The sequence below is a fragment of the Sus scrofa genome, chromosome 7, assembly GCF_054392235.1.
Source record: "Sus scrofa isolate SSC_HxYL_T2T_F1_AM1 chromosome 7, Sscrofa_HxYL_maternal_Yorkshire_Landrace_v2.0, whole genome shotgun sequence".
Taxonomy (NCBI): domain Eukaryota; kingdom Metazoa; phylum Chordata; class Mammalia; order Artiodactyla; family Suidae; genus Sus; species Sus scrofa.
This window is the reverse complement of record NC_139389.1, coordinates 24,076,579-24,103,412: the sequence shown is the minus strand read 5'-3', so window position 1 is coordinate 24,103,412 and position 26,834 is coordinate 24,076,579. Positions and strand designations below refer to the sequence as shown.

General features: G+C 37.0%; 2 protein-coding genes across 2 annotated transcripts; one reads left to right on the top strand and one right to left on the bottom strand.

Moving 5' to 3' along the window:
• Positions 1 to 3,743: 3,743 nt before the first annotated feature.
• LOC110258294 (olfactory receptor 2J3-like) lies at positions 3,744 to 4,697 on the bottom strand. The gene has a single exon (XM_084970351.1). It carries the CDS (start codon positions 4,680 to 4,682, stop codon positions 3,744 to 3,746), a length of 939 nt encoding a protein of 312 aa, XP_084826477.1. The 5' UTR covers positions 4,683 to 4,697.
• Positions 4,698 to 15,931: 11,234 nt separating this feature from the next.
• LOC110258293 (olfactory receptor 2W1-like) lies at positions 15,932 to 16,895 on the top strand. Its single transcript, XM_084970350.1, is given in 2 exon segments — positions 15,932 to 16,744; positions 16,746 to 16,895. Coding segments are annotated over 2 exon segments (963 nt in total).
• Positions 16,896 to 26,834: the final 9,939 nt, after the last annotated feature.

Genomic DNA, 26,834 nt, shown 5'->3' with positions numbered 1-26,834 from the left:
TACAATAGTCAAATATTTATAGATTTATAGGAAATTATCACTTTTACTAGAATCTTTATTCTCTCATATCTGTTTTTTGTCATTCTTTTATAACACCAACTGTGCCACTCCCTTCAGTCAAAGAAATCACAAAGGAAATTAGAAAGTCTTTGAGGAGTTCCCGTCATGGCGCAGTGGTTAACGAATCAGACTAGGAACCATGAGGTTGCGGGTTCGGTCCCTGCCCTTGCTCAGTGGGTTAATGATCCGGCATTGCCGTGAGCTGTGGTGTAGGTTGCAGACGTGGCTCGGATCCCGCGTTGCTGTGACCCTGGTGTAGGCCGGTGGCTACAGTTCCGATTCGACCCCTAGCCTGGGACCCTCCATATGCCGTGGGAGCGGCCCCAAAGAAATAGCAAAAAGACAAAAAAAAAAAGTCTTTGAAACAAAGTGAAAATTAAAATAGAAAATGTCAAAATATGTGAGATGCAGCTAAATCAGTGCTTAAAGAAAAATGTATAGATTTAAATGCTTATTTTAAACAAAGGGAAATGATCTAATATCAATGACAGAAGCTTTTACCTTAAAAGGCTAAAAAAGGAAGATGATGTTAAACTAAAATTTAGCAAAGGAAAGGGAATGGTAAATATAAAAGTAGATCTGTGAAATACAAAGTTATTGAAAATAAAATGTGAAACTGACAAATCTCTATCTAGACTGATTCACACAAAAGTGTGGGAGATATAAACTACTAGATCAGAAATAAAATGGAGGTCAGTAGGAATCCTACAAACATTAAGAGGACAATAATGGAATATTATGAATAATAAAGTTGATGACAAAGGTGAAATCAGTAGATTCTTTGAAAGATACAAATAATCAAAACAGATTCTTAAAGAAATAGAAAAATCTTAATACTTTTATAACAATGAAAGTAATTGAAGTTTTAATCTAAAATGGTCCCACAAAAAGAACTATGGACTTATATATCCACAAGAGTATTATATTGAACATTTAAGAAGAAGTAATGCCAATGCTAAACAAACTCTTTCAGAAAATAGAGAAGGGAATATTCGCCAAGTCATGTAATAAATCCAGCATTAAGTTGGTACAGAAACTAGACACATACATCACAAGAAAAGAAAAATACTGTTTAATATTGCTCATGATTATAGACACTAAAACTCTTACCAAAAAAAAGATTAGCAAATGAAATCCAGAATGGCCTTAAAAGAACAATATATTATATCAAGAGGTTTTTTCCCCTCAGGAGACAAGGTTATTTCAATTTACGAAAATTAACCAATGAAATTTACTGTATTAATTGAATAAAGAAGAAAGGCTATCAGATCATCTCACAAAATGCAGAAAAAGTGTTGGACAGAATTTTCATACCCTTGCATGATAAATCTCAGAAAAGCAAGAAAAAAATGCAACTTCCTAAACCTGGTAGAGGACACAGATAAAGCATAGCTAATATACTTATTAGTAAAAGACAATACTTTCCCCTTAAGATTAGGGCAAGCATTTTGGCTCCCAGTTCTTCCATTCAACATTAAGCTGGAAATCACAGCCAGTGCAACAGAGTAACATAGCAATATAAAAGAAATAACAGTTGGAGAGAGAGAAATAAAAGTCCTTATTTATGAATGACATGATCATGTACTCAGAAAATCTTTAAAAATCTATTAAAAGTCTACCAGAAATTAAATGCGTATTTAGCAGTCACAGGATACAAGGTCAATATGCAAAGATCAATTGTACTTCTATGTCATTCACAATGGCATTCGAAAACATTAAATACTTAGGGATGAATTTTTCCAAATAGGTACAAAATCTGTATAATAAAAACATCAATCCTTCTGAGAGAAACTAAAAAGATGTAAATAAATAGAGATATATACTGGGTTCCTAAATCAGAAGACTCAATATCACCAAGATGTCAGCTCTTTCCAAATTGGTATACAAATTCAATGCAACCACAATCAAAATGCCAGCATGCTTTTTTGTAGAAACTATGCATATTTCATTAAAGTTAAAAACTTGCTCTTCGAAAGACACTACTAGAAAATAAAAGCATACCACAGACTGGAAGAAGATATTTATAAATCATTTATCTGACATAGGACTTGAGTCAAGAATATGTAAATACCACTTAGAATTCAATAAGAAGAAGACATCCATGTATAAAAATGGGTAAGTTTTTAAGACATCCATTAGATGAATCAAGTTGTTTTCAGAGCCTGGTATTAACTGCTTCAGATATTTGATCCTCTAACATTATTTAACATGATTGTTCCCAGTTTACAAGTTCTCATGAATTAGCAGTCTATAAATCACAATGTTAGAAATTGTTCCCACTATCCATATACTTCTAACTACCTTGAAAAAGTTGAGGGAGAAGAGAAGCCTATATCTGCTGTATTAATTGAGAATCTCTCATAGCTGTGATTTTTTTGGTCATTATCTACCATAAGGAATGGTAACTTTAAAAAATATGGTCCAATTTTATGTTTTACATTAAAAAAAAAAAAAGCTCATGCTACACAGCAAAGACTAATGATATTTAAAAAGAAAAGCTTTAAGGTACCTTAAATTTAAACGATATCCTTGTCATTAACTAACTCAACTAAAGGAAATTAAACTTGTTCTGTTTGTTTGGTTTTATTTCATGTAATGAGATTACCTTCCTGCAGAAATTACCATCTGGTATTTATTTTCAAGGTTTTGGCCAAACTTCTTTTGTTTTAGATTTTTTTAAAGATACATTAATTTATTAGCATTGTGCCCATTGGAAACTAAGTCCTATACAGATACTTCATTTTCTATCTTAACACTGTCATTTCCACCACTAGAGAGTGAGTTCTATTCAGGAAAAATTCATCTATGTTACCAAGCCAACAATCTAGAAGATATTTAGCCAATGAATTGAATGAATGAATGAATGAATAAGTAGATAAATAAAGGAATGGATGAATGAATGAACCATTTAGAACAGGCAGTTCTTTATAATATATATATATATATAGACCCACAGAACAAAACACTCATGTAATGTAGTATCTTGGAAAAAGTGTGTTCCAGCCAAATAATTTTTACCATTTAGGTAAATGTAATGGCTATTAATGACCAAAAACTCCATTAGCCGAAGTCTTTGCTGTATGCCCCTCTCTTTCTATAGATACTAATATTTGCTCTATAAATTAGCGTATTAATTTTAAAACCCACTGCCTAATTTCTATAGACACTAAATATTGAATAGATTAAAGTGGTACACATCAAAAAGTTTATCTCTAGATAATAGTCCAGAATTAACCAATTGGTTAATTGGTTAACCAATTGGTTAATTCTTTTAATTAAAAGAACAACAAATTTGGAGCAGAACTTTTCTTCTAAACTTGCTGGGTTATAGATCAAAAATAAGTCTCAGAGTTCCCATCGTGACTCAGTGGTTAACAAATCCGACTAGGAACCATGAGGTTGCGGATTTGATCCCTGGCCTTGCTCAGTGGGTTAAGGATCTGGCATTGCCGTGAGCTGTGGTGTGGGTCACAGACACAGTTTGGATCCCACATTGCAGTGGCTCTTGTGTAGGCTGGCAACTGCAGCTCCATTTGGACCCCTAGCCTGGCAATCTCCATGTGCTGCAGGTGCGGCCATAGGAAAGACAAAAAAAAAAAAAAAAAAAAAAGTCTCAAAGGACCAGAAGAACCCTCCAAGATAGATAATACTCTTCAAACAAAAGCTGCTAAACAGGTGATCCATCACATCTCCCTCTCCCACCCCATTAATCTTTTAACTGCCCCCTTTATATCTTTGTTTCTCAAGGTATAGATTAGAGGGTTGAGGCTAGGTGTGACAACAGTATAAAAGAGGGCAATGAACTTTCCTTGATCTTGAGAACCTCTTGTTGGGGGCTGGAGATATATGCACATGACTGGAATGAAAAACAGGGATACAACCAGAAGATGGGCTCCACATGACCCAAAGACTTTCTGAAGTCCAGCTGTTGACTGCATCCTCAGCACAGCCTGGGCAATGGCACCATAGGAGCTGAGAATGAGAATAAGTGGTATGATCACAAAAATGGAGCTCATGACCATAAGGGTCAGCTCATTAGCACGGGTATCAACACAAGACAGTCGCAGCAGTGCTGCAACTTCACAGAAGAAATGATCCACCTGACGATGTCCACACAGGGGTACCCAGGAGGTAAATGAGGAGTGAAGTGCTGAGGTGGTAAAGCCACTTACCCAAGAAGCCACAGCCAACAGATGGCAGAAACGAGGGTGCATGAGGACAGTGTAATGCAAGGGTCTACATACAGCTGCATAACGGTCATAGGACATCACCACCAGTAGCATACACTCAGCAGTTCCCAATGCAAGAACAAAATAGAGTTGAATCATGCACCCGACATAAGAAATGTTTTTCTCTGGGCCCCAGAGGTTGACCAGCAACTGGGGGATGGAGCTGGTGGTATAGCAGAGATCCAGAAAAGACAGGTTTGAGAGGAAGAAGTACATGGGAGTGTGGAGATGGGAGTCCAAGTATGACAAGATAATGATGAACAGGTTGCCTATCAATGTCATCAAGTAGAACATCAAAATAACTACAAAGAGAACTAACTCAAGGTGAGGCCAATTAGAAAAACCCAGTAGAATAAAGTAATCTTGAGAACTTGCATTTTTTTCCTTCATCATTCATTTTTTTCCAATACCTGAGGAAAGAAGCACATAAACTGAAGGATGCCCCACTCATTGTCAAACCACTGAAAACTGATTGGGGAAAAAATCTATGCCATTTCCAAATACTGCAATATGACAGTACGATTTTTATGGTTTTGTTTTGAAGTTTCATTCAGACATTTGCCCTGTTGTAGATACAATCAATAACTTCTCAAGCTAATGAGTTCCTTTGTGCATCCATAAGTTAGCATTTGGATAAATGATTAAAGACATCCCATATCTTTTCATTTAAAAAAAACCCTTTTTTTACAAAAAGAAAATCTTTATCCTCCTTTCCGTAATGTTCAGATTATTTCCAATTTTGTGATTACACAGAAAGAAATATCTCCAGTTTTAATCATCTTACATAAAGCTGAGAGAATTTACCATGAGATGAAAAACAATTCAGTAGTAACTTTAAAATGTCGATGTTGAATGAAAAAGTCAATTTCAGTTGAATATGTTTATAGAAAGGATGAAATATTCTTATTTATTTATGTTGTCAGCTTATTCTCAGACAAAAATAACATGAAAATACAAGTATAAAGACACATACATGCACACACCAACTTATTAATATTCACAATAATGAGCTAAGATGAATCTCATTGCATGAGTATCAACACATGATAATCACAGCAGTGCTGAAACTTCACAGAAGTGGTCCACTGGACAATGTCCACACAATGGCACCCAGAAGGTAAAGGAGGAATGAAGTGCTGAGGTGGTGAAGCCACATACTCAAGTGGCCTTTATGGAAACAAAGAAACAAAAATGACTGATAGTCTTGATTAATTAACTGAGACGTGAAATAGATTGGAGAATTCAGTGATAAAATGCTTCCAAACATAAATGAGAAGACAACTTTTTTTGGAAGACAAAAAAAAAAAAGGGACAGTCAAAGAAAAGGTTTAGGAAGGAGCAAGAAAGGGAAAGTGTTTGGATCAGGAAAGACAGGAGGAACTCTGATTGTGGTACTTGAAAGTGCATATATCACAAGGTTGTGAGATCTGGAAAATAAGGCTAAAAAGTAGTTTCCACAAAATTTCTTAGAATAAGAGCTAAGAAATTAAATTCTAAGCCATAATTTACAATTACATCATATGTCTTTAGGTCTACGATTTGAAATGAGAGAATCTGAATAGAAAATTCACTAATTTTTAACAGACAAAGACATGGGAGTTCCCTGTTGTGGCTCAGCGGAAAAGAACCCAGCTAGTATCCATAAGGAGCAGGATTTTATCCCTGGCCCTGCTCAGTGGGTTAAGGATCTGGCATTGCTGTGAGCTGTGGTGTAGGTCACAGATGCGGCTCGGATCTGGGGTTGTTGTGGCTATGACGTAGGTCAGCAGCTGTAGCTCTGATTTGACCCCTAGCCTGGGAACTTCCACACACCATGGTGCGGCCCTAAAAAGCAAAAAAAATAAAAAATAAAAAAAAAATAAGGGACAATGACATGAATATCACATAAAATCCAAATACAAGGTCATCTTGTGGTGGTTTTTTTGTAAAAAAAAAAAATAATAATAATAATAAAGTTAAGAAATTCAAATGTTTACTAATAGTTTGATTTTCAGTTGCTTATTTTCTCTGTGCATTATCCATCTTTCATAGAAAAAATAAACACTTTTATTATATAGTTATTGCTGCAAGTCACAGTGATCCACCATTTAAATATTCCCAAACAGCTTTGCCCCGCCACTTCTGCTCCTCTCACATTCTCTAATTGAATAGGACAAAAGACAAATTCAACCCAAACAGATTCACCTCCAATCTTTTGAGGGACTTTTTTTACTGGCTTAAAAAAACCAGAGGTGTCTGATTGGTTGAGTTACAAGCTGGAGACTCAGGAACATTGAAGTTGGCTAAGACTGATTTAGGCAGGCATAGAGGTATCTATATACCATTTGATGTTATTGGTATTGTCAATGACTATCAGCTTTTCAAGGTATGACAGAAAAATTCTAATGGATTTTTAAAATTCTCCTAGAATAAGGATTAATACATCATAAGATATTTGAATTAAAATGCTATGGGCACTTTTTCTGATGCAGACATAGTTTTCCTCCCTTATAAAGCTGCCTTAATTTCATATTATATTAATTAAAAGAAAGTAGCAGCTTTTTTATTACCTGTCTTTCAGAATTTTTCTAAAAGTTAAAAGGGATAAGAGGTAAGGGACAGAAAAAATACAGAATTCAGGAAGATAAAACTTCAAAGGTTTGTGGTTTGATTTTCTTCTTAGTGGAAAAGAGGTAAATGAAGATCCTATCAAAGGTAGACTTTATAAACCATGGAATAAAATATTTTCTTTCTTCCATTAAGTCATTACTGGGAAAGCAGATGGCTTGGCACTTTCTTCTCACCCCCATTGTTACTAATAGACATTTTTCTAAGTCTTGTCCTATTCGTTCCTTTATAGTAAACCTGGTTTAGTGCTCCATCAACTTCTTTCAATACTGACCTCCCTGTGTTTGTCCACCTTCTCTATCATTCTCTTCCTGTCTATGCCCTCATCATGTATAAACTAATATGAAGCTCTCTGGTTGTCATGTGACCTAAGAACATTAACCTAATTGCCCTCATAGTCCATCTTTGCTAATGTACATAATCTAACTATCGAAAGTAGTCTGAAAATAATTATGATTATCATTGCCACAGAAGAGAGAGCCTAGGTTTATCCAAAAGATTTCCTTTTAGCAGAACATGGGAACTCTTTAGGGCATTTAAGGTATCAGGGGATGCACCCCTTACTCCAGAGCAAATGGGGCTTTTACAGGAACAAAAAGAGTAATATGACTTTCTTTTCTTGACTGGGGCCATTGGGAGGATAAATCCCAGGGTTGCAGTTAATGCCCTTCAAGGAGCTTTCCTGGTTAAATTGGTGTCATAGTCACAAGGAAAAACTCTTCACAGAAATGCATTCAGCGTAATCATGAACTCATACTAAAATGACAATAAATTTTTCACCAACAAACAAAACACTAGCAAGTTGAATCCAACAATACATTATGTTGGATTCACATACACTATGTTCAAGTAGAATTTATCTCAGGGATGCAAGGATTTTTCAATATCTATAAATCAATCAGTGTGATATATACCATATAAACAAATTGAAAAAAAACATATGATCATCTCAATAGATGCAGAAAAACTTCTGATAAAACTCAACATCCATTTATGATTTAAAAAAAACTCTCTATAAAAGAGGACATAGAGGGAACATACCTCAACATAATAAAGCCCATATATAACAAACCCACAGCTAAAATCATACTTGATGATGAAAAACATGAAAGCATTTCCTCTAAGATCAGAAACCAAATAAGGATGTCCACTCTTGCCACTTTTATTCAATATAGTTTTGGAAGTTCTAGCCACAGCAATCAGAAAAGAAAAAGAAATAAGAGGAATCCAAACCATAAAGGAAGAAGTAAAGCAGTCACTATTTGCAGATGACATGATATCATGTATAGAAAATCCTAAAGATACCACAAGAAAACTACTTGAGCTCATTGATGAATTTAGCAAAGTTATAGGAAACAAAATTAATACACATAAATCCCTTACATTTCTATAAACTAACAATGAAAGAGCAGAAAGAGAAATTAAGGAAACAATCTCACTTACCATCACATCGAAAAGAATAAAATACCTAGGAACAAACCACCTAAAGAGGAAAAAGACCTGTACTTGGAAAACTACAAGACAATAATGAAAGAAACTGAAGACAAAACAAATAGATGGAAAGATATAACAGGTTCTTGGATTAGAAGAAAAAATATTATTAAAATGACCATACTACCCAAAGCAATCAAAAGATTCAATGAAATCTCTATTCGAAATATCAATGACATTTTTCACAGAACCAGAACAAATAATTTTAAAATCTGTATGGGGAGTTCCCATTGAATCTGACTAGGAACCATGAGGTTGCAGGTTCGATCCCTGGCCTCATTTAGTAGGTTAAGGATCTGATGTTGCCGTGAGCTGTGGTGTAGGTCGCAGATGCGGCTCAGATCCCGTTTTGCTGTGGCTCTGGTGTAGGCCAGCAGCAACAGCTCCCATCAGACCCCTAGCCTGGGAACCTCCATATGCTATGAGTGTGGCCCTAAAAGGACAAAAGACTAAAAATAAATTAATTAATTTAAAAAATAACGATTAAAAAAAATGAAATCTGTATGGAAACACGAAAGACTCTGAATAGCCAAAACAATCTTGAGAAAAAAAGAAGACAGCTGGAGGAATCATCGTCGCTGATTTCAGACTACACTACAAAGCTACAGTAATCAAAACAGTACAGTACTGGCACAAAAACAGACACATGGATCCATGGAACAGGAGACCCCAGAAATAAACCCACACACTATGGTCAATTCATCCACAACAGAGGAGACAAGAACATACAATGGAGAAAAGACAGTTTCTTCAGAAAGTGGTGCTAAGAATACTGAAGAGCTATGTGTAAAAGAAGGAAATTAGGACATTCTGAGGAGTTCCTGCCCTGGCACAGTGGGTTAAGGATCCAGTGTTGCCACAGCTGTGATATAGATGGCAGCCGTGCCCTAGCCCAGGAATTTCCACAGGCTATGGGTGTGGCAAAAAAAATTCTCTAACACCATATACAAAAATAAACTCATAATGGATAAAAGACCTAAATGTAAGACCAGATACTAAAAAATTCCTAAAGGAAAACTTAGGCAGAACACTCTTTGACAAAACCACAATAATATCTTTTTGGATTCATAAAAGTAGATGAATGTGATTCAGTGTGATAGTACTAGGAGGTAAGCCTTCAGGAGGTGACTAGGTCATAAGGACAGAGCCCTCAAGAATGGAAATAGTGCTCTTCTAAAAGACTCCACAGAGCTCGCTTGCCCCTTCTGCCCAGAGAGGACACAACAATAAGACTGCATCTATAAACTAGGAAAGTAGACCATCACCAGACACCAAATCTGCCAGCATCTTGATCTTGGCTTTCCCAGCTTCTAAAATTATAAGAAATAATTGTTGGGAGTTTCCCAAGTCGTGGCACAGCAGAAATGAATCCGATTAGGAACCATGAGGTTGTGGGTTCGATTCCTGGCCTCACTCAGTGGGTTAAGGATCCAGCATTGACGTGAGCTTTAGATTGCAGATGAGGCTCAGATCTGGCTTTGCTGTGGCTGTGACATAGGCCAGCAGCTGTAGCTCCAATTAGACCCCTAGCCTGGGAACCTCCATATGCCACAGGTGTGGCCCTTAAAAGACAAAAGACAAAATAATAATAATAATAATAATTGTTGGTTTAAGTCCCCAGTCACAATAATTTTGTTATAGCAGCCCAAAGAGACTAAGACAATACATTTTTAAAAAGCAAAATGTATAGTAAGGGCTATTAAAGAAAAAATATGAAAACATGATAGAGAAGACTGGGGTGGAGAGGATCTTAGTTTAGATTAGAAAATCAAGGAAGCTCTCATTGAATAGATGATAGCTGAGAAACAAAGTGAAAATAAAGAACACAACTTGGGACAATGTTACTGGTAAGTGGGACAGTGCAAAAACCTTTTAAATGCTTGCATTCCTAGAGAGACACAGGGGTGAAGAGAATGGAAGGAGTTTGGTCGGATAAAAGGGGCTAGGTCATGATAAGGAGTCTGAATCTTATTCTAAGTGTGTAAAGATTCTTAAAAGATTTCAAAAAAGTAAATGGAAAAAAATAAAAATTTTAAGAACACTTTTAGCTGCCAAATGGAGAATGGATTGAAAAGGAATAAAGTTAGAGGAGGGAAACAAGTTTGGAGGCCATTGGATGATGTCGGGGGTAGAGAGTGGCTCATTGTTGGCAGTAGCCGTAAATAAGGAGAGAAGAGGTAAACCTTGAAATAGGTAAAATTTTCAAGGTGAGGGCAAGGGAGTAATTAAGGATGGCCTTAGGTTTCTGGCCAGTAATACGTAGATATTTGTCCCATTTACTATGCTTAGGAAGAATGAAGAGAGAGCAGATTTGGCACAATGGGAATCGAGAGTTTTATTTTCTCCATGTTTAGATTCATATTTTTGCTAAACATCCAAAAATGAATGAAATTTGGCAGTTGGAACTACCAGTTTGATGCTCAATGGAGAAGACTGGAAATACAAATTTGAAAGCCATCAAAATGTAGGTAGCATTTAAAGCCTTGTAACTATATGATAGTGTCCAATGGGGCAGCATAAACAGAGAATACTAGAATCCCTGGTGAGGGCATAGGAGCCTCAGACTCTATATTTCTAAAATTTCCAAATACTCCAGTTATTGTGAAATGCAGCCAAACAATGAGGTGCTGCTAATAATTCGCTGTAAATGTCTCCTAAAAGTAAAGGACTAAAGCAAGCAAGAAAAAAAAAAGGTAAATAAAAAGGAAATAGAAGAACACCTCTTGATTTAGTCAAAGGGTTCAAAAAGACATTATATTGTATGTCTAGGGCAAAAGCACCTGCTTCACAATCTGAATTTACCCATCCCTGGAAAAACACTGGGAAATTTTCCAAAAATTAAAGAATCTAGATGATTGCTCTGTAATTTTTCCAGAGGAGCCAACCCATGGAATATACCTATAGAATAAGGATCAAGGGACTAGGGAATCACAGTGCAGTAATGTAATTAAAGCAAATATACATACACAAAAATTTATATACATTTTTGTTTTATAATTTCTTAAACAAAAACTGAATATTTTTCACAATTGGACTTAAATTATAAAATTCAATTCCAACTTTAAAGAAATTTTTAAAAAGAAAAAAGAAAGCTATAGAAAACTAAAGGCAAATAGAAAAAATACAAGAATGAAATTGAGATCTTTAAATCAAAGTGGATATTGTCGTTTCCATATGTTTAGAATTTTGCTAGACCAAAAAATGTGTCATTGATTTATTTTAAGTTTCTTACTATCTTTATAAATAAATAAATAATATTTACACTATACGTATACAGTTCTAAAAGTATGGTTGAAAAAAGGAAAATGTTGGAGTTCCTGGTGGCTCAACGGGTTAAGGATCAGGCATTGTCACTGCTGTGGCTCTAATTACTGCTATGGCGCAGGTTCAATCCCTGGCCTGGGAACTTCCACATGCCAAGTGTGCTGCCAAAAAAAAAAAAGCGGGGGAGAGGTGTTTACCATATATCTTGTCAAATACCAGTATGAGCTCTACCAAAAGTGATAAAAATGATTATTTTTACAGCATACACACCGCTTGATTTGATTGAAATAGTAATAGCTAACACTTGTTTGAATGCTTACTATGTGTTAACCAGTATTATACTGTTTTATGTATATTAAATTTATTTAATCCTCATACTAACTGCTTAAAGTATGTATTATTATCCCTCTCTTATAGATAAGAAATCTGATGCTCCAAAAAGTTAAATAATTTTCCCAAGTTCACACGGCTGATAACTAAAACCACAGGATTTCAGTTCAGAAAGTCTGGCTCCATCTACTTTACACCACACTACGTTTCAAATATAGAATACAAAAATTATTACCATACTGAAGCAGATAGTTAAAATTGTTTTATGACTCAGAGATGAGACTTGCAACATTTAAACATGTACATATCATAAGGCAATCAATTTGTGCTTCTGTATTTTATTAATTATTGGTGGAATGTAATTTTAACTCAAGGGAGTCTTGTGACCATAAACCAAGTCATAAAACTCTTCTGAGTACTACTCACTCTAGAACTGGGGGGTTTAAACACTGACCTCTACGACACAAACAGAATTAGTTGTTACAGATACTGAAGTGTTTGAATTACTAATCACAGTCATCAAGACAAAGCCACATTAGGACTGTATAAAAGTATAAATCTTATGATTCTCAACTTATTATTTAGGGATTTGCAGATTGAATATCTTTCATAAAATTACTATTCAACCTCAGGCATCAGATATCTTTTTTATACGCTCCAGTAACTTTTTAAATGATACGCTCCAGCAACTTTTTTCCAAATCAATATGTACTATCAATGGTAGGATTATTTTATAGAAATAACACATACTATAATTTGAGTATTGGAAATGCACACTCTAACAGAAAAGTTTATTTGTAACATATTCACTACTAGAGAAAAATGTCTAAAAGACATTTTCCTCGTTCCCTATCTTATGCTGTTCTGTCAGTGAATAACTTTTGCATCTATTAAATTTCTCTTAGTGAAATATCAGAATATCTTCTAATTCTCCAGCTGTTTCATTTACAGGCTTTTTTTCTGTGGCACTCTACTGAAATCAATGGGATGTAGTCTGGATGGCTTTGAAACCTTTCTTGAGGTCTGGGTTTTGTTTTATTCTTATTTTGAATTAATGGTTGCTTTTTAATATTTCACTGGGACCAAGACTATTTGCAAGCTGATTTAAAGTCAGAACAAGTAGTAAGAATTTCTGACACGTTTCCTCCCCTTCCTCGAAGTCACATGTTCAAGAAGGAGGAGTCCTGTCGAGAATCTATATTTTAACACACATCAGGAAAAAAACAGAACTCGCAGTGGCGCTGCAGGAAAAAAAAAGGAGAAAGCTGCAGCCCCGGAGAGCAAATGCTTAACCAGGATCTGGTTTCCACAGAGTGGGCTCCACACGGGTCAAAAAGTACAACATCAGGGAAACGCTCTCTGGATCACAGTAATGTTACTCTTTAATATCTCTTGGAAAATAGTGTGTCTAAGTTGGTAAAACAATTTGTGGGACGTAAAAGAAAGAGAATTTGGAACTACAAAGACTAAGGATCCTGCTGACTTTCAGGATGTTTAGAACAAATAAATATTGTAAACCTCTGAAGAGAAATTCTCTTTATCTCCATTATGGAGGAAAGATTAAATTTATTCTCTTGGAGTTCCCGTCGTGCCTCAGTGGTTAACGAATCCGACTAGGAACCATGAGGTTGCGGGTTCAGTCCCTGGCCTTGCTCAGTGGGTTAAGGATCCGGCGTTGCCGTGAACTGTGGTGTAGGTCGCAGATGCGGCTCAGATCCCGCGTTGCTGTGGCTCTGGCGTAGGCCAGTGGCTACAGCTCCGATTCGACCCCTAGCCTGGGAACCTCCATAAGCCATGGGAGCGGCCCAAGAAAATGGCAAAAAGACAAAAAAAAAAAATTTATTCTCTATTGTAAGTAGAGGGCATGATGCTATTACTTTTTTGAGGTATCGCTGGTGTACAATATTACATGTTTCACGTATATGGCATAGTGATTTACAATTTTAAAAGTTATAATCCTAATGTTATTTATTGATTTGTGATTTCAGACATTTCGATTCAGCAATTTTTTCCTTTTTTTTCTTTTTATTTTTCCTTTTTTTATTTTTTTTTTTTATTTTTCTTTCTCTAGAGAAATTACAGAGAAATCATCTGGATTTGTTTGTTTTTTTTTTGGCTGCACCTGAGGTATATGGAAGTTCCCAGGCTAGGGGTCAAATCAGAATTGCAGTCTACATCACAACCACAGCAATGCGAGATCCAAGCCACATCTGTGACCCATGCCACAGCCTGCAGCAATGCCAGATTCTTCCTTAACCCACTGAGCAAGACCAAGATCAAACCCACATCCTCATGGATATCTGTCAGATTTTTAACAAGCTGAGCCACAACGGGAACTCCTTGATTCAGCAGTTTAAAAAAGAGAGAAATGTAGATTAAATTGAAAATGAAGGCTTGAAATGTAATATTTTATTCATGAAGACTGAAGAGCTAGAAAGGATTCACATTTTTGATCTATTTCTAAATCTCACAATGAGCATGAAAAATTACGGGGAGATTTCCTATGGGAGATTTTTAATAGATGGGTATTTTCTCTTCCCAAATTAATCTTTCGAGGCTACAAGAATAATTGAAATAGTTAAGAAATTAATTGTATGGTATTGTCTTTAATTTTAAAAGAATTTTCATTTTTGCATTCATATAATTTTAACTGAAGTTCTGTCTTATTCGAGGTTACATAAAACATATGCCTATCAAAATAAGTAATCATTAATTATTAATTCACCCCCCTGCTCAGACAATACATAATTCTAATGGTGTATAAAAGCTTGTAATACATTTCAGAAAGTTAATTTTTTCTTACTATCCATCTTGGTCAATGGCAGAACCTAGACTCAAATAATTCTTGGGAAGCTAATTCTGAGGAAATCACCAAATGACTCTCTCAATACAACTGTCTCAGCCATACCACTTAGTCATATAAATGTGTCCACTTATGAATCATGGCCATAGTTTGAAGCAATTTCTTCATAATATTCAGGAAATAGATTGAAATGGTATAACAAACAGTAAGCACAACTTTGGTACTATACAGAGAGAAAGTGTCACCAGTTTGATATTTAAATTTAATTTTCATTCATATATTTTTCTCTAAGTTTTCTATCTTTTTATTCAACTTTATTTGTAGAGCTGTTTCAGGTTTACAACAAAATTGAGAGAAAGGTACAGATATTTCCCATTTATGCCCTCCCCATACACATGTACAGTCTTCCTCATTATCAACAACACTCACCAGAATGGTACTTTTTTGGATTAGCATAGTGATGGAGGACATATATTTAAGTGAGAGGATGGTTAACAAATATGTTTGAATTCAAATGTACCAGTTTGGGTGATAAACTAGGTACTGAGTTGAGAAAGATAAAGGTACCAAGGAATCATGCCAGATCGACTACATAATATATCAGAAAAGCAAAGGTGTAAATCAAATTGGTAAATAACTAATGGAAAAGAGGACTAATCCTTCATTCCAACAAAAGCCAAATAATTAGATGTAATAAGTGAATTCACTAACTCAGTTAAAGAATAATATTCCCACATCAAGTAGCTGAGTTTTATGGATAATCACACAATCACACTATTTTAGAAAAAGTTCTAGTCCAAACTTCCAGATTGACATATGAGAAAATTCAGACCCTAAGTTTAAGAGCGAACTCCCTAAGGTCATCTAGATAAAAATATAATATTAAATTTATTACTTTAAAAGAACCGACAAATACCAGACTTACTTGGCCATAATTTTTACTTGTACCATTAATTTTTTCAATTATTCGTATAAATTCTCTACCTTGTTTACTTCTGTATCTCATCAAATTTTTACTCTATGTTGACACATTCCTTTTCCTTCTTCTCCTCCTCCTCCTCTTCCTCCACCTACTCTTCCTCCTACCCTCTCCTCCCTCTCCTTCTCCAACCCCAAAATCAGTTTAGGATTTGGGCACTGAAGGACTATGGGCCAAAGAAACTCTACTTCTCTGCATGATTTCATTCTGCTGGGCTTCTCTGACCATCCCAAACTGGAGATGGCCCTGTCAGGAGTTGTCGCCACCTTCTACTTGATCACACTGGTCGGTAACACAGCCATCATTCTTGCGTCTCTCCTGGACTCCCACCTCCACACACCAATGTACTTCTTCCTCCGGAATTTATCTTTCCTAGACCTATGTTTCACAACCAGCATCGTCCCTCAGATGCTGGTTAACTTGTGGGGGCCTCATAAGACCATCAGCTATGGGGGCTGTGTCATTCAGCTCTATGTTTATATGTGGTTGGGCTCCATCGAGTGCCTTCTCCTAGCTGTTATGTCCTACGATCGTTTCACAGCTATTTGTAAGCCCCTCCATTATTTGGTAATCATGAACCCACATTTATGTCTCAAGATGATTATCATGGTCTGGAGCATTAGTTTGGCCAATTCTGTTGTACTGTGTACACTCACTCTGAATCTGCCTAGATGTGGAAACAACCTTCTGGATCATTTCTTGTGTGAGTTGCCAGCTATGCTCAAGATAGCGTGTATAGACACCACAGCAGTTGAATTGTCTGTTTTTGCTTTAGGCATCGCCATTGTCCTTACACCACTCATCCTTATTCTTATATCCTACGGCTACATTGCCAAAGCTGTGCTGAGAATGAAGTCAAGGGCAGGCCAGCGGAAAGCAATCAATACCTGTGGATCTCATCTCACCGTGGTGTCTATCTTCTACGGAGCTATTATCTACCTATACCTACAACCAGGTAACAGTGCCTCCAAAGATCAGGGTTAAGTTTCTCACCCTCTTTTACACCATCATCACACCAAGTCTCAACCCCCTCATTTACACTTTAAGGAATAAAGACATGAAGGAGGCACTGAAGAAGCTGATGAGAGTTGATCACAAATCTACTAAATCAAAAAGGACCTGGAAGTCATAGAAAAAATTAATGTGATGGAGACAATAATAAGGTTATCTAACTTTCATTTTTACTGAGGCAAGTAATCCCTAGATCACAGAGATCGATTTATGTAATAATTCTTGTATGCAAACACTTTGTGGATGCAAACACTTTGTGGATGCAAACAATATAACCACCCTACCTTTTTTGGCTTCTAATCATGACATCAATATCATTATCTTGAGTAATGGCTCTAAGTTACTTAAGCCTATCTACCTCTTTATCATGATACACAGGAGTGAGAAGGCACAAATTAAAGGATTTTAAAGGTGACAAAAAAGGCTTACTCATTTCTCATTCATTCATGAAAGATTTATTTCATCATTGTCTCAATCCCAATGGAAAGAAAATATGACAAGTTGGAGGTGAGTTAGGCTTTTGACATAAATCTACATGGAATTTACATAAATTTTGAGGGATTGTACTAATATGTGTATGTAGTGGAATTTCATAAAATAAATATTTTCATTGTCCTATATCATGGTATAATGTTTATATTTTTATGGGAAAATGTGATGATGAATAAAACTTTGGTATTTTTCTATGATCTAAAACCTATCTCTAAAAGACGGCTTTGTTTAATAATTGTAATCCTTATTAATAATTATAATCTGGATGGATTTGGAACTTTGGATACATTGTTGGACTTTAAAAGTAAAAGAAAAGGTAATATTTTCTCCTCTATCACATTACAATTCTTGAAATGTAAAGAAAGGAGGAGTCTTTGGATAATTTTCACTTCCCCAGTCTGAACGACAATAATGACTCACATAAAACATGTTTAATTTGATAAAGAATAGTGTCGACGTTCTTATGGTCCACATAATACCTTTTTAGAGTTGCCTTCAGAAACAGCTCACCATCCCACAAAAAAAGGTTCACAGAGAGTACATAAGTTCTGTGCTCTTAGCTTAGTACCATCTATAATTAATAGGGCTAGAAAATACATTAAGACTTTGCTATCTTCAATTATCCAAGTACACAAAATACACAATAGTAATGGACTCAGGAGAAAATTACAGGTTATGCTCATCATTGTTTGTTTTCTTGCTTACACTTACTTTTATTTTCTTTTCCAGTCTTTGGCATTTGGGTTGCAAATTGAACCAAAATTTCAAATACTTAACCTCCCTTTTATTTCTCACAATTAATGGGTATATACTTGGAATTTACATTAAATTACAATAAATCCTTTCAAGACACTGAACTTCTATAAGCTAATCAGGACTTCCATAATTTAGTCAGCCTGATATCACACTGTGGAATAATATGTCGCTTGAAAAATGTAAGCGTAATAGTAAGAGTAATCGTAATTAAATCTAATTTTCTCCTTGAGGAAAGGTTACTTTCCTAACTGAGTCTCACATCAACATCCATGAGAGTTTACCACAGATGCTCTAGCTCATCTAACTTAAATGCTCTATTAGCACAGTGTCAATATTCTTGCAGAAGTAGAAAAGATTAATGAGGGGGAAAAATTGTATGATACAAACACATTAGACTAGGACTCAGAAGACCAGTCATTGAACCTCAATTTCTCTCCACTTGAGAAAAAAATTACTTAATTTGTTCCAAGCCTCTGTGTGTTTAATTTAAAATGGATATTAAAGTGATCTCCCTATTTTCCTGCCACTTCTTTCAATGGTTGCCTAAACTTAGCTTCACAATCTTTGTCTCTACACAGAACAAACAGTAGTGGATATCTCGTGTGTGTGTAGGCAGCGGAGAGACTTTCCAAATTGGGACAGTGCTGGGGGCCAGGCAGAGCACTGTCACTTGGAGCCAGCGGACTTTTCAAGGCAAGCAAATGATGAATCTGATTGACAGAATTAATTGCGTGCTTCCTGATCTCTGTATCATAAGTTTAAATGTGAAACTATATATGCAAGCAAAAGTAACACCATTTTATCTATTTGAAAAAACAACATTGCATAATATAATTAGAATCTACCCCGCAACGACTTAACCATACGTGCTAAATTATTCTGCACAGGCAAAAAGTACAAAGGCTCTCAGAAAAGTAATGGATAAGTCTGATTAGGAGGAAACGGAAATAGGTTTATGAAGTAGATGGCACTTGAGATGAACTCTAAAGGTTCTATAAGATCTGAAAACAGCAGAAAACATCAAGGTGAATAGGGTGTGGTAAAGTCATGGAGGCTAAAAACCAGCACAGATGTCTCTTAGAACAAAGAATATAAGTAAAAAGCCTCAGAGATTAAAAATGTGTTGATAAACAGAAACCAGATTGAGCAATCAATAAGAATACATGGGAGTTCCCGTCGTGGCGCAGTGGTTAACGAATCCGACTAGGAACCATGAAGTTGCAGGTTCGATCCCTGCCCTTGCTCCGTGGGTTAACGATCCGGCGTTGCCGTGAGCTGTGGTGTAGGTTGCAGACACGGCTCGGATCCCGCGTTGCTGTGGCTCTGGCGTAGGCTGGTGGCTCCAGCTCCGATTCGACCCCTAGCCTGAGAACCTCCATATGCCGCGGGAGCGGCCCAAGAAATAGCAACAACAACAAAAGACAAAAGACAAAAAAAAAAATAATACTAAGAATACATGAATGAAATGCCCACTGTGTGAAAGGTATTATGAGAAATCACCTTGTGTGTTTAAATGTTATATGGTCAACATTTGGGAACCACTGCTTTTGCTTTAGCAAAGAAATATGACAGATAAGGAAAATGCGGTATTTATATATAAATATATATCCATATATATATATATATATATATAAATATATATATCCATAGTTATTATATGATTAATATGATGTAAACACCTGAAAAATCTATGCAATTATGTAAATAATAATATATTAATATATTATTTAGCCATAAAAAGGAAGGAGATGCTGCCATTTGCAAAAAAAAAAAAAAAAAAAAAAAAAAAAAGATGGAACTTGAAAGCCTTAAGCTAAGTGAAATAAATCAAAGACTAATAGTATATGACTTCACATACACGTCAAATCTAAAAAAAGACTCAACATATTGATCCAGAAAACAGATTGGTACTTGCCAGAGAGCAGGGCCCCACCCTGCTCCACAAATGGGAATTGGTAAAATAGGCAAAGGTGGTCAAAAGGTGCAAACATCCAGTTATAAGATAAATGAGTCCCGGGGATGTAACATACAGCGTGGTGACTGTACTTAGCAATGCTATGTGGTTTATTTGAGAGTTGCTAAGAGGAAAACTTAAAAGTTCCCACCACAAGAAAAAAAAAATTGTAACTGTGTGTGGTGATGAAAGTTAACTCATTATAGTAACTATAACATTGTACACCTAAAACCAATACAATTTTATATGTCCCACTGATGTCTCAATAAAAGTTGAAATAAATTTAAGACAAATATCATAAAGAAAAGAACATATGTATTATTTAATATTCCTTCCACTAACAACATTCACTAATCAAGTAGCTCTGCCTGAAAATGATTCCCAAAAAAAAGAAAATCGTGAAATCAATGACTTTTCAAAAAAAAATCATTAAATCAATGCCCTTTCAATACCACTAAATCCAAACACCCATATGAAATTCATTTCATGCAATTTGATGTTACGTAAATACACAAACTGATGGACTGCCATAAATTTTCATGTGTATCTACTGTTTTGATTTTGCAAAGAAAGGCAAGTATGTCTGGCTAGTAGATGTATTAACCAGAAATTACATATCACAATGATCAGACATATTAAATATAAATCAAATTACTTTAGGTACCAAACATTGTACCTAACATAATGTCAGACATTATGACAAATTGGAAATATAAAGATTAATTTTGAAGAAAAAATCCTTCTGTACTGTTCCCAATTATTACAAGACTCAAATACATGGAAAAAAAATCCGTGCAATTATTTTTTTTCAGGTTTGTTTCAGAGACATGCATAGGTAAGATGAAACTTAGGTCTCCTAAAGAAAGTATAATAATTATAAAATCCAAAAAAATCAAAATGGCAATAATATACGAGGTGTTGATATAGAGAAACCGTACAAGAATTCTCTCTTATGCGGTGACTTGGAAGATGTTTCTAGTTCCCCGTGTTAAAGAGGAAAACCAGAGGCCCAAAATGACATCACTTGTGCTAAAGTCCATGATACCAAATCTAGATTTAATACCTAACCTAACTGCAGTTTCAACCTTCACCACCAATGTGATCTTAATCAACCAGTATGTGGAACTTTCTGGTCAGCACCAATGAGGTATAATCTGTCACATGGGCCCTCTCCATTCTCCCAGAGGAATAAAAGGCAACCGGCATGATAAAACCCTTGCCATTTTCTTCCCCCCAAAAGAGAAGATTTTTCTGGCATGAAAAAAAATCTTTACTTTTCTTTGGCTATTAACTAACTCCCTTACCCCACCTTTCTTCCTATAAAAACTTTCCTATTTGTAAAACCCCTTGTAATGCCCTTCTAGAGTTGTTAACAGATGTAGGAGACGTTACCCATTCCCCTGGGTGAGACGGTGCTCAGTTCATGAATCACCTAATAAAGCCAATCAGAACTTAAAATTAATCCATGAAATTTGGGCTTGTATCACCTAAATAGACTCCTAAGGAATATTCTAGTGAATTATTTGTCACTAAAACAACTGGAAATGGAAGAAATATAAATGTCTTATCAAATGTATTGTGCTATCAAATTCTGGAAGGGAAAAAAAAAAAAAGCAAACATCACCCTAATCTCTCCTGGCACTACCAACAAATACAGATTTTTGGAAGAATGGACCAAACTAACCAGAAAAGAGACCATTTTAATAGAATGCTTGGATATGACACCAAAAGCACAAGCAGCAAAAGCAAAAATCAACAAATGGGCCTACATCAAACGAAAAACCAAAAGAGACAATCTACAAAACACAAAGGCAACCTACAGAATAGGAGAAAATATTTGCAAATCATGTCTCAGATAAGAGGCTAATATCCAAAATATATAAAGAACTCATTCAACTCAATAGCCAAAAAACAAACAACCCAACTGAAAAACAGTCCGAGGAAGTGAATAACATTTCTCCAAAGACGGTATACAAGTGGCCAACACATTTATGAGGAGGTGCTCAATTCATGGATCATCCGGGAAATGCACATCCAAACCAGAATGACATATCATCTTACACCTAGTAGAATGGCTAGCATCTGGGAGGCAAAGAATACAAGCGTTTGTCAGGATGTGGAGAAAAGGGGAACTTTTGTGTATGTTGGCGGGAATGTAAATTGTTTGAGCCGCTATGGAAAAGAATATGAAGGGGTTTTTTAATTAAAAATAGAATTACCATATAACACAGCAATTCCACTTCTGGGAATATAGCCAAGGAAAATGAAAACAGGATCCCAAAGAGATACCTGAACTTCGATGTTTATTGCAGCATTAGTCACAATGGCCAATACATAGAAACAGCCCATTCTATGTCCATCAGTGGGTGAATGGATAAAGAAGATGTGACACCACACACACACACACACACACACACACACACACACACACACACACACACACACACACACACAGGAATGTTATTCTGCTATGAGAAGAAAATCTTGCCATCTGCAACAACATGAATGGACTTTGAAGTCAGGATGCTAAGTCAGAGAAGTTAAGCAGAGAAAGACAAATCCTACTCATTACCCCTTGTACGTGAATTCTGAAACAGACACTCTTAGAAACAGACAGTAGAATGCTGGCTGCCAGGGGCTAGAGAGCTGGGGAACTGAGATGTTTAAGAGTACAACTAGAAGGTTAAATAGTTCAGGAAATCTAAGGTACAGCATGGTGATTATAGTCAACCATATTCAAAACAAATGTTTCCACTGCTAAGAGACTAAGTCTTAAATGTTCTCATCACAAAAAAAGAAGTGGTTATTATGTGGCATGATGGAGGTGTTAGCTAACATTATGGTGGTAATTATAATGTTATATTTAAATGTAACACTGTACATCTTGAACATACACAGTGTCACATATCAATCGTATAACATTGTTTGCTACAGTCCTGTGGGATTCACGAATGCAAGGCCCATCGGTCATCAGAGCCTACCCATCTAGGGACCTGTCCCTTGGGCCGCAGTGAAATTTCTGAGGCACATTACTTGCATGCAAGCTCCTTCCAGGGAGATACTGGTGATTTGGAGGGGGCTAGTGGGAGATGGCAGAAAAGGTGCCTACCAGTTTCCCCAGTCTCTGGGGCCGATCACAGCCAGCCACCAGATGTGGGCTAAATTAAAAGCCTGACCCTTAGGGCAGCTGCTTTTAAATTTGCCAGTGGGCCTCTTTCAGGGAAAGCCTGGGAGATCAGCTTTTCTGTTTGCTCCCTCAACAGTCAACCCAGGGGAATGAGTCATGTCTCCTACATCTGTTAACAACTCCTCTTTCTTTGCTCTAGTCTTGAGGGTCTCATGGATGCAAGTCTCACTGGCTTTCAGAGTTAAGAGTTTGGAGGGTCCATCCCTCAGATGGAACTCTTGAAAGCTGGGGTGTTAAAAATGCGGTTCTGGAGTTCCCCTCGTAGTGCAGTGGAAACAAATCCGACTAGTATCCATGAGGCTGAGGGTTCAATCCCTGGCCTCGCTCAGTGGGTTAAGGATCGGTGTTGCTGTGAGCTGTGGTATAGGTCACAGAAACAGCTTGGATCGGGCATTGCTATAGCTGTGGTGTAGGCTGGCAGCTGTAGCTCCGATTTGGCCTCTAGCCTGGGAACCTCCATATGCCTCGGGTGTGGCCCTAAAAAAAAGCCAAAAAATATAGACATTTATGGGGTCCAAACCCTGGGCTCCTCAGGGAGGAATTGGGAGCTGGGAGTTTCTCCCAATTGTATAGTGCTCTGCCAGGGCAGGGCAGGGCAGGGGGGAGCTATGGTGAGGGGGTGTCTCAATCATTTCCACCCATCAGAACGTGAGTATTTTCTCATCCACTCAAGGTGTAGAGAAGTCACTCAAGTAGTTTCTGGATTTCTTTCAGAGATAAATACTCTGTCTTGTTGCACATTGGATGTGTCCATGGGAAGAGTGGAGTTCAGGAATCTCTTTTGTTGCCATCTCGGTTGGCCCCCATCTCAAGGAGTCTACATTTTGTTCTAGGTACATAAGAGTCTTGAAAGATTTCAGACAGGTAAACGAAAATATTTTATTTAGCTTTTTTTTTTAAGAACTCTTTTGGAGAGTCCTCTGGTGACCTAGCAGTTCAGCATCCAGCGTTGTCACTGCTATGGCACAGGTCTGATCCTGCCCCAAGTACTCCTGCATGCCGCAGGAATGTTCCCCGCCCCCCTCCCCCCAAAAAAAGTAAGAGTTTTGGCTGTCACGCAGAGAATGAATTAAGCAGGGATCAAGATATGAGGCCATTGAGTGATCCAGGAAAAAGAAGGCAGGTGCTCAGTGTAACAGTAGACATGGGAAGAACAGGTTAAACTTGGACTAGTTCAGACTTTCAAGGTGATGGCAGAGGAATAATTAAGGATGACTACGGTTTTTGGCCAGTGATAGGCAGATCTTTGTACCATAGACTATGATTAGGAAGATTGAGGTGATAGCAGATTTGGCACAGTGGGAATCAAGAGTTCTAGTTTAGCCATGTTTAGGTTCTTATTCTTTCTCTTTTCCCCTTTCGCCACACCCATGGCATGTGGAAGTTCCAGGGCCAGGGACTGAACCTGGGCCACCTGAGCTACAGCAGTGACCCTGCCAGATCCTTAACCCACTGAGCCACACAGGAACTCCTAGGTTCATATTCTTGTTAGACATCCAAATGTAAATGCAATTAGGTGGTCGGGATTACCAGTTTCATGCTTAGTGGAAAAGACTGGAAACATAAATTTGAAAGCCATCAACATGTAGCTGGCATTTAAAGCCCTGAAACTATATGATATTGTCCAGAGAAGCAGTATAAACAGAGAATAATATAGCCTCTGGGGAGGGCACGGGAATTAGATTCTGTATTTCTAAAATTTCCACATATCCCAGTTATTCTGAAGTGAAGCCAAATGGGGAAGCACTGCTAATAATTTCATTTAAATGGTCCCCATAAGTAAAGGGCTAAAGCAAGAAAGAAAAAATAGGGAAATAAAAAGGGTTCAGAAAAACACATCTCGATTTAGTCAAAGGGGTTCAAAAACACATTATATTGCATGTCTAAGACAAAAGCACTTGCTTCACAATCTGGATTTACCCATTCCCGGAAAACCAATGTGAAATTTTTCAAAAACTAAAGAATCCACAGAGTTCCCATGGTGACGCAGCAGAAATGAATCAGACTAGGAACCATGAGGTTGTGGGTTCAATCCCTGGCTTTGCTCAGTGGGTTAAGGATCAGGCGTTGCCCATCTTCTCAGATCCACCTCTTAGAGTACTGACAATAAAAACAAAAATAAACAAATGGGACCTAATCAAACTTCAACGTTTCTGCACAGCAAAGGAAACCCTAAACAACACAAAAAGACAACCCACAGAATGGGAGAAAATCTTTGCAAGTGAATCAACGGACAAGGGATTCATCTCCAAAATTTATAAACACCTTCTGCAGCTCCATACCAAAAAAACAAACAACCTCATCCAAAAATGGGCAGAAGATCTAACCAGACAGTTCTCCAAAGAAGACATACGGACGGCCAGAAAACACATGAAAAGATGTTCAACATCACTCATTAGTAGAAAAATGCAAGTCAAAACCTCTCTGAGGTGCCACCTTACACCAGCCAGAATGGCCATCATCCAAAAGTCTACAAACAATAAGTGCTGGAGAGGGTGCGGAGAAAAAGGAACCCCAGTACACTGTTGGTGGGATTGTAAATTGGTGCAACCACTGTGGAAAGCAGGATGGAGAGTCCTCAGAAAACTAAGCATAGAACTACCCTTTGATCCAGCAATCCCACTCCTGGCCATCTATCCAGAGAAAACCACGACTTGCAGAGACACTTGTACTCCGATGTTCATTGCAGCACTATTTTCTTTTTTTTTTTAATTTTTTTATTTTCCCACTGTACAGCAAGGGGGGTCAGGTTATCCTTACATGTATACATTACAATTACATTTTTCCCCCACCCTTTGTTCTGTTGCAACATGAGTATCTAGACAAAGTTCTCAATGCTATTCAGCAGGATCTCCTTGCATATCTATTCTAAGTTGTGTCTGATAAGCCCAAGCTCCCGATCCCTCCCACTCCCTCCCCCTCCCATCAGGCAGCCACAAGACTCTTCTCCAAGTCCATGATTTTCTTTTCTGAAGAGATGTTCATTTGTGCTGGATGTTAGATTCCAGTTATAAGTGATATCATATGGTATTTGTCTTTGTCTTTCTGGCTCATTTCACTCAGGATGAGATTCTCTAGTTCCATCCATGTTGCTGCAAATGGCATTATGTCATTCCTTTTTATGGCTGAGTAGTATTCCATTGTGTATATATACCACATCTTCCGAATCCAATCATCTGTCGATGGACATCTGGGTTGTTTCCATGTCCTGGCTATTGTGAATAGTGCTGCAATGAACATGTGGGTGCCATATGATATCACTTATAACTGGAATCTAACGTCCAGCACAAATGAACATCTCCTCAGAAAAGAAAATCATGGACTTGGAGAAGAGTCTTGTGGCTGCCTGATGGGAGGGGGAGGGAGTGGGAGGGATCGGGAGCTTGGGCTTATCAGACACAACTTAGAATAGATATGCAAGGAGATCCTGCTGAATAGCATTGAGAACTTTGTCTAGATACTCATGTTGCAACAGAACAAAGGGTGGGGGAAAAATGTAATTGTAATGTATACATGTAAGGATAACCTGACCCCCCTTGCTGTACAGTGGGAAAATAAAAAAATTAAAAAAAAAAAGAAAATAGTGCTGCAATGAACATCGGAGTACAAGTGTCTCTGCAAGTCGTGGTTTTCTCTGGATAGATGGCCAGGAGTGGGATTGCTGGATCAAA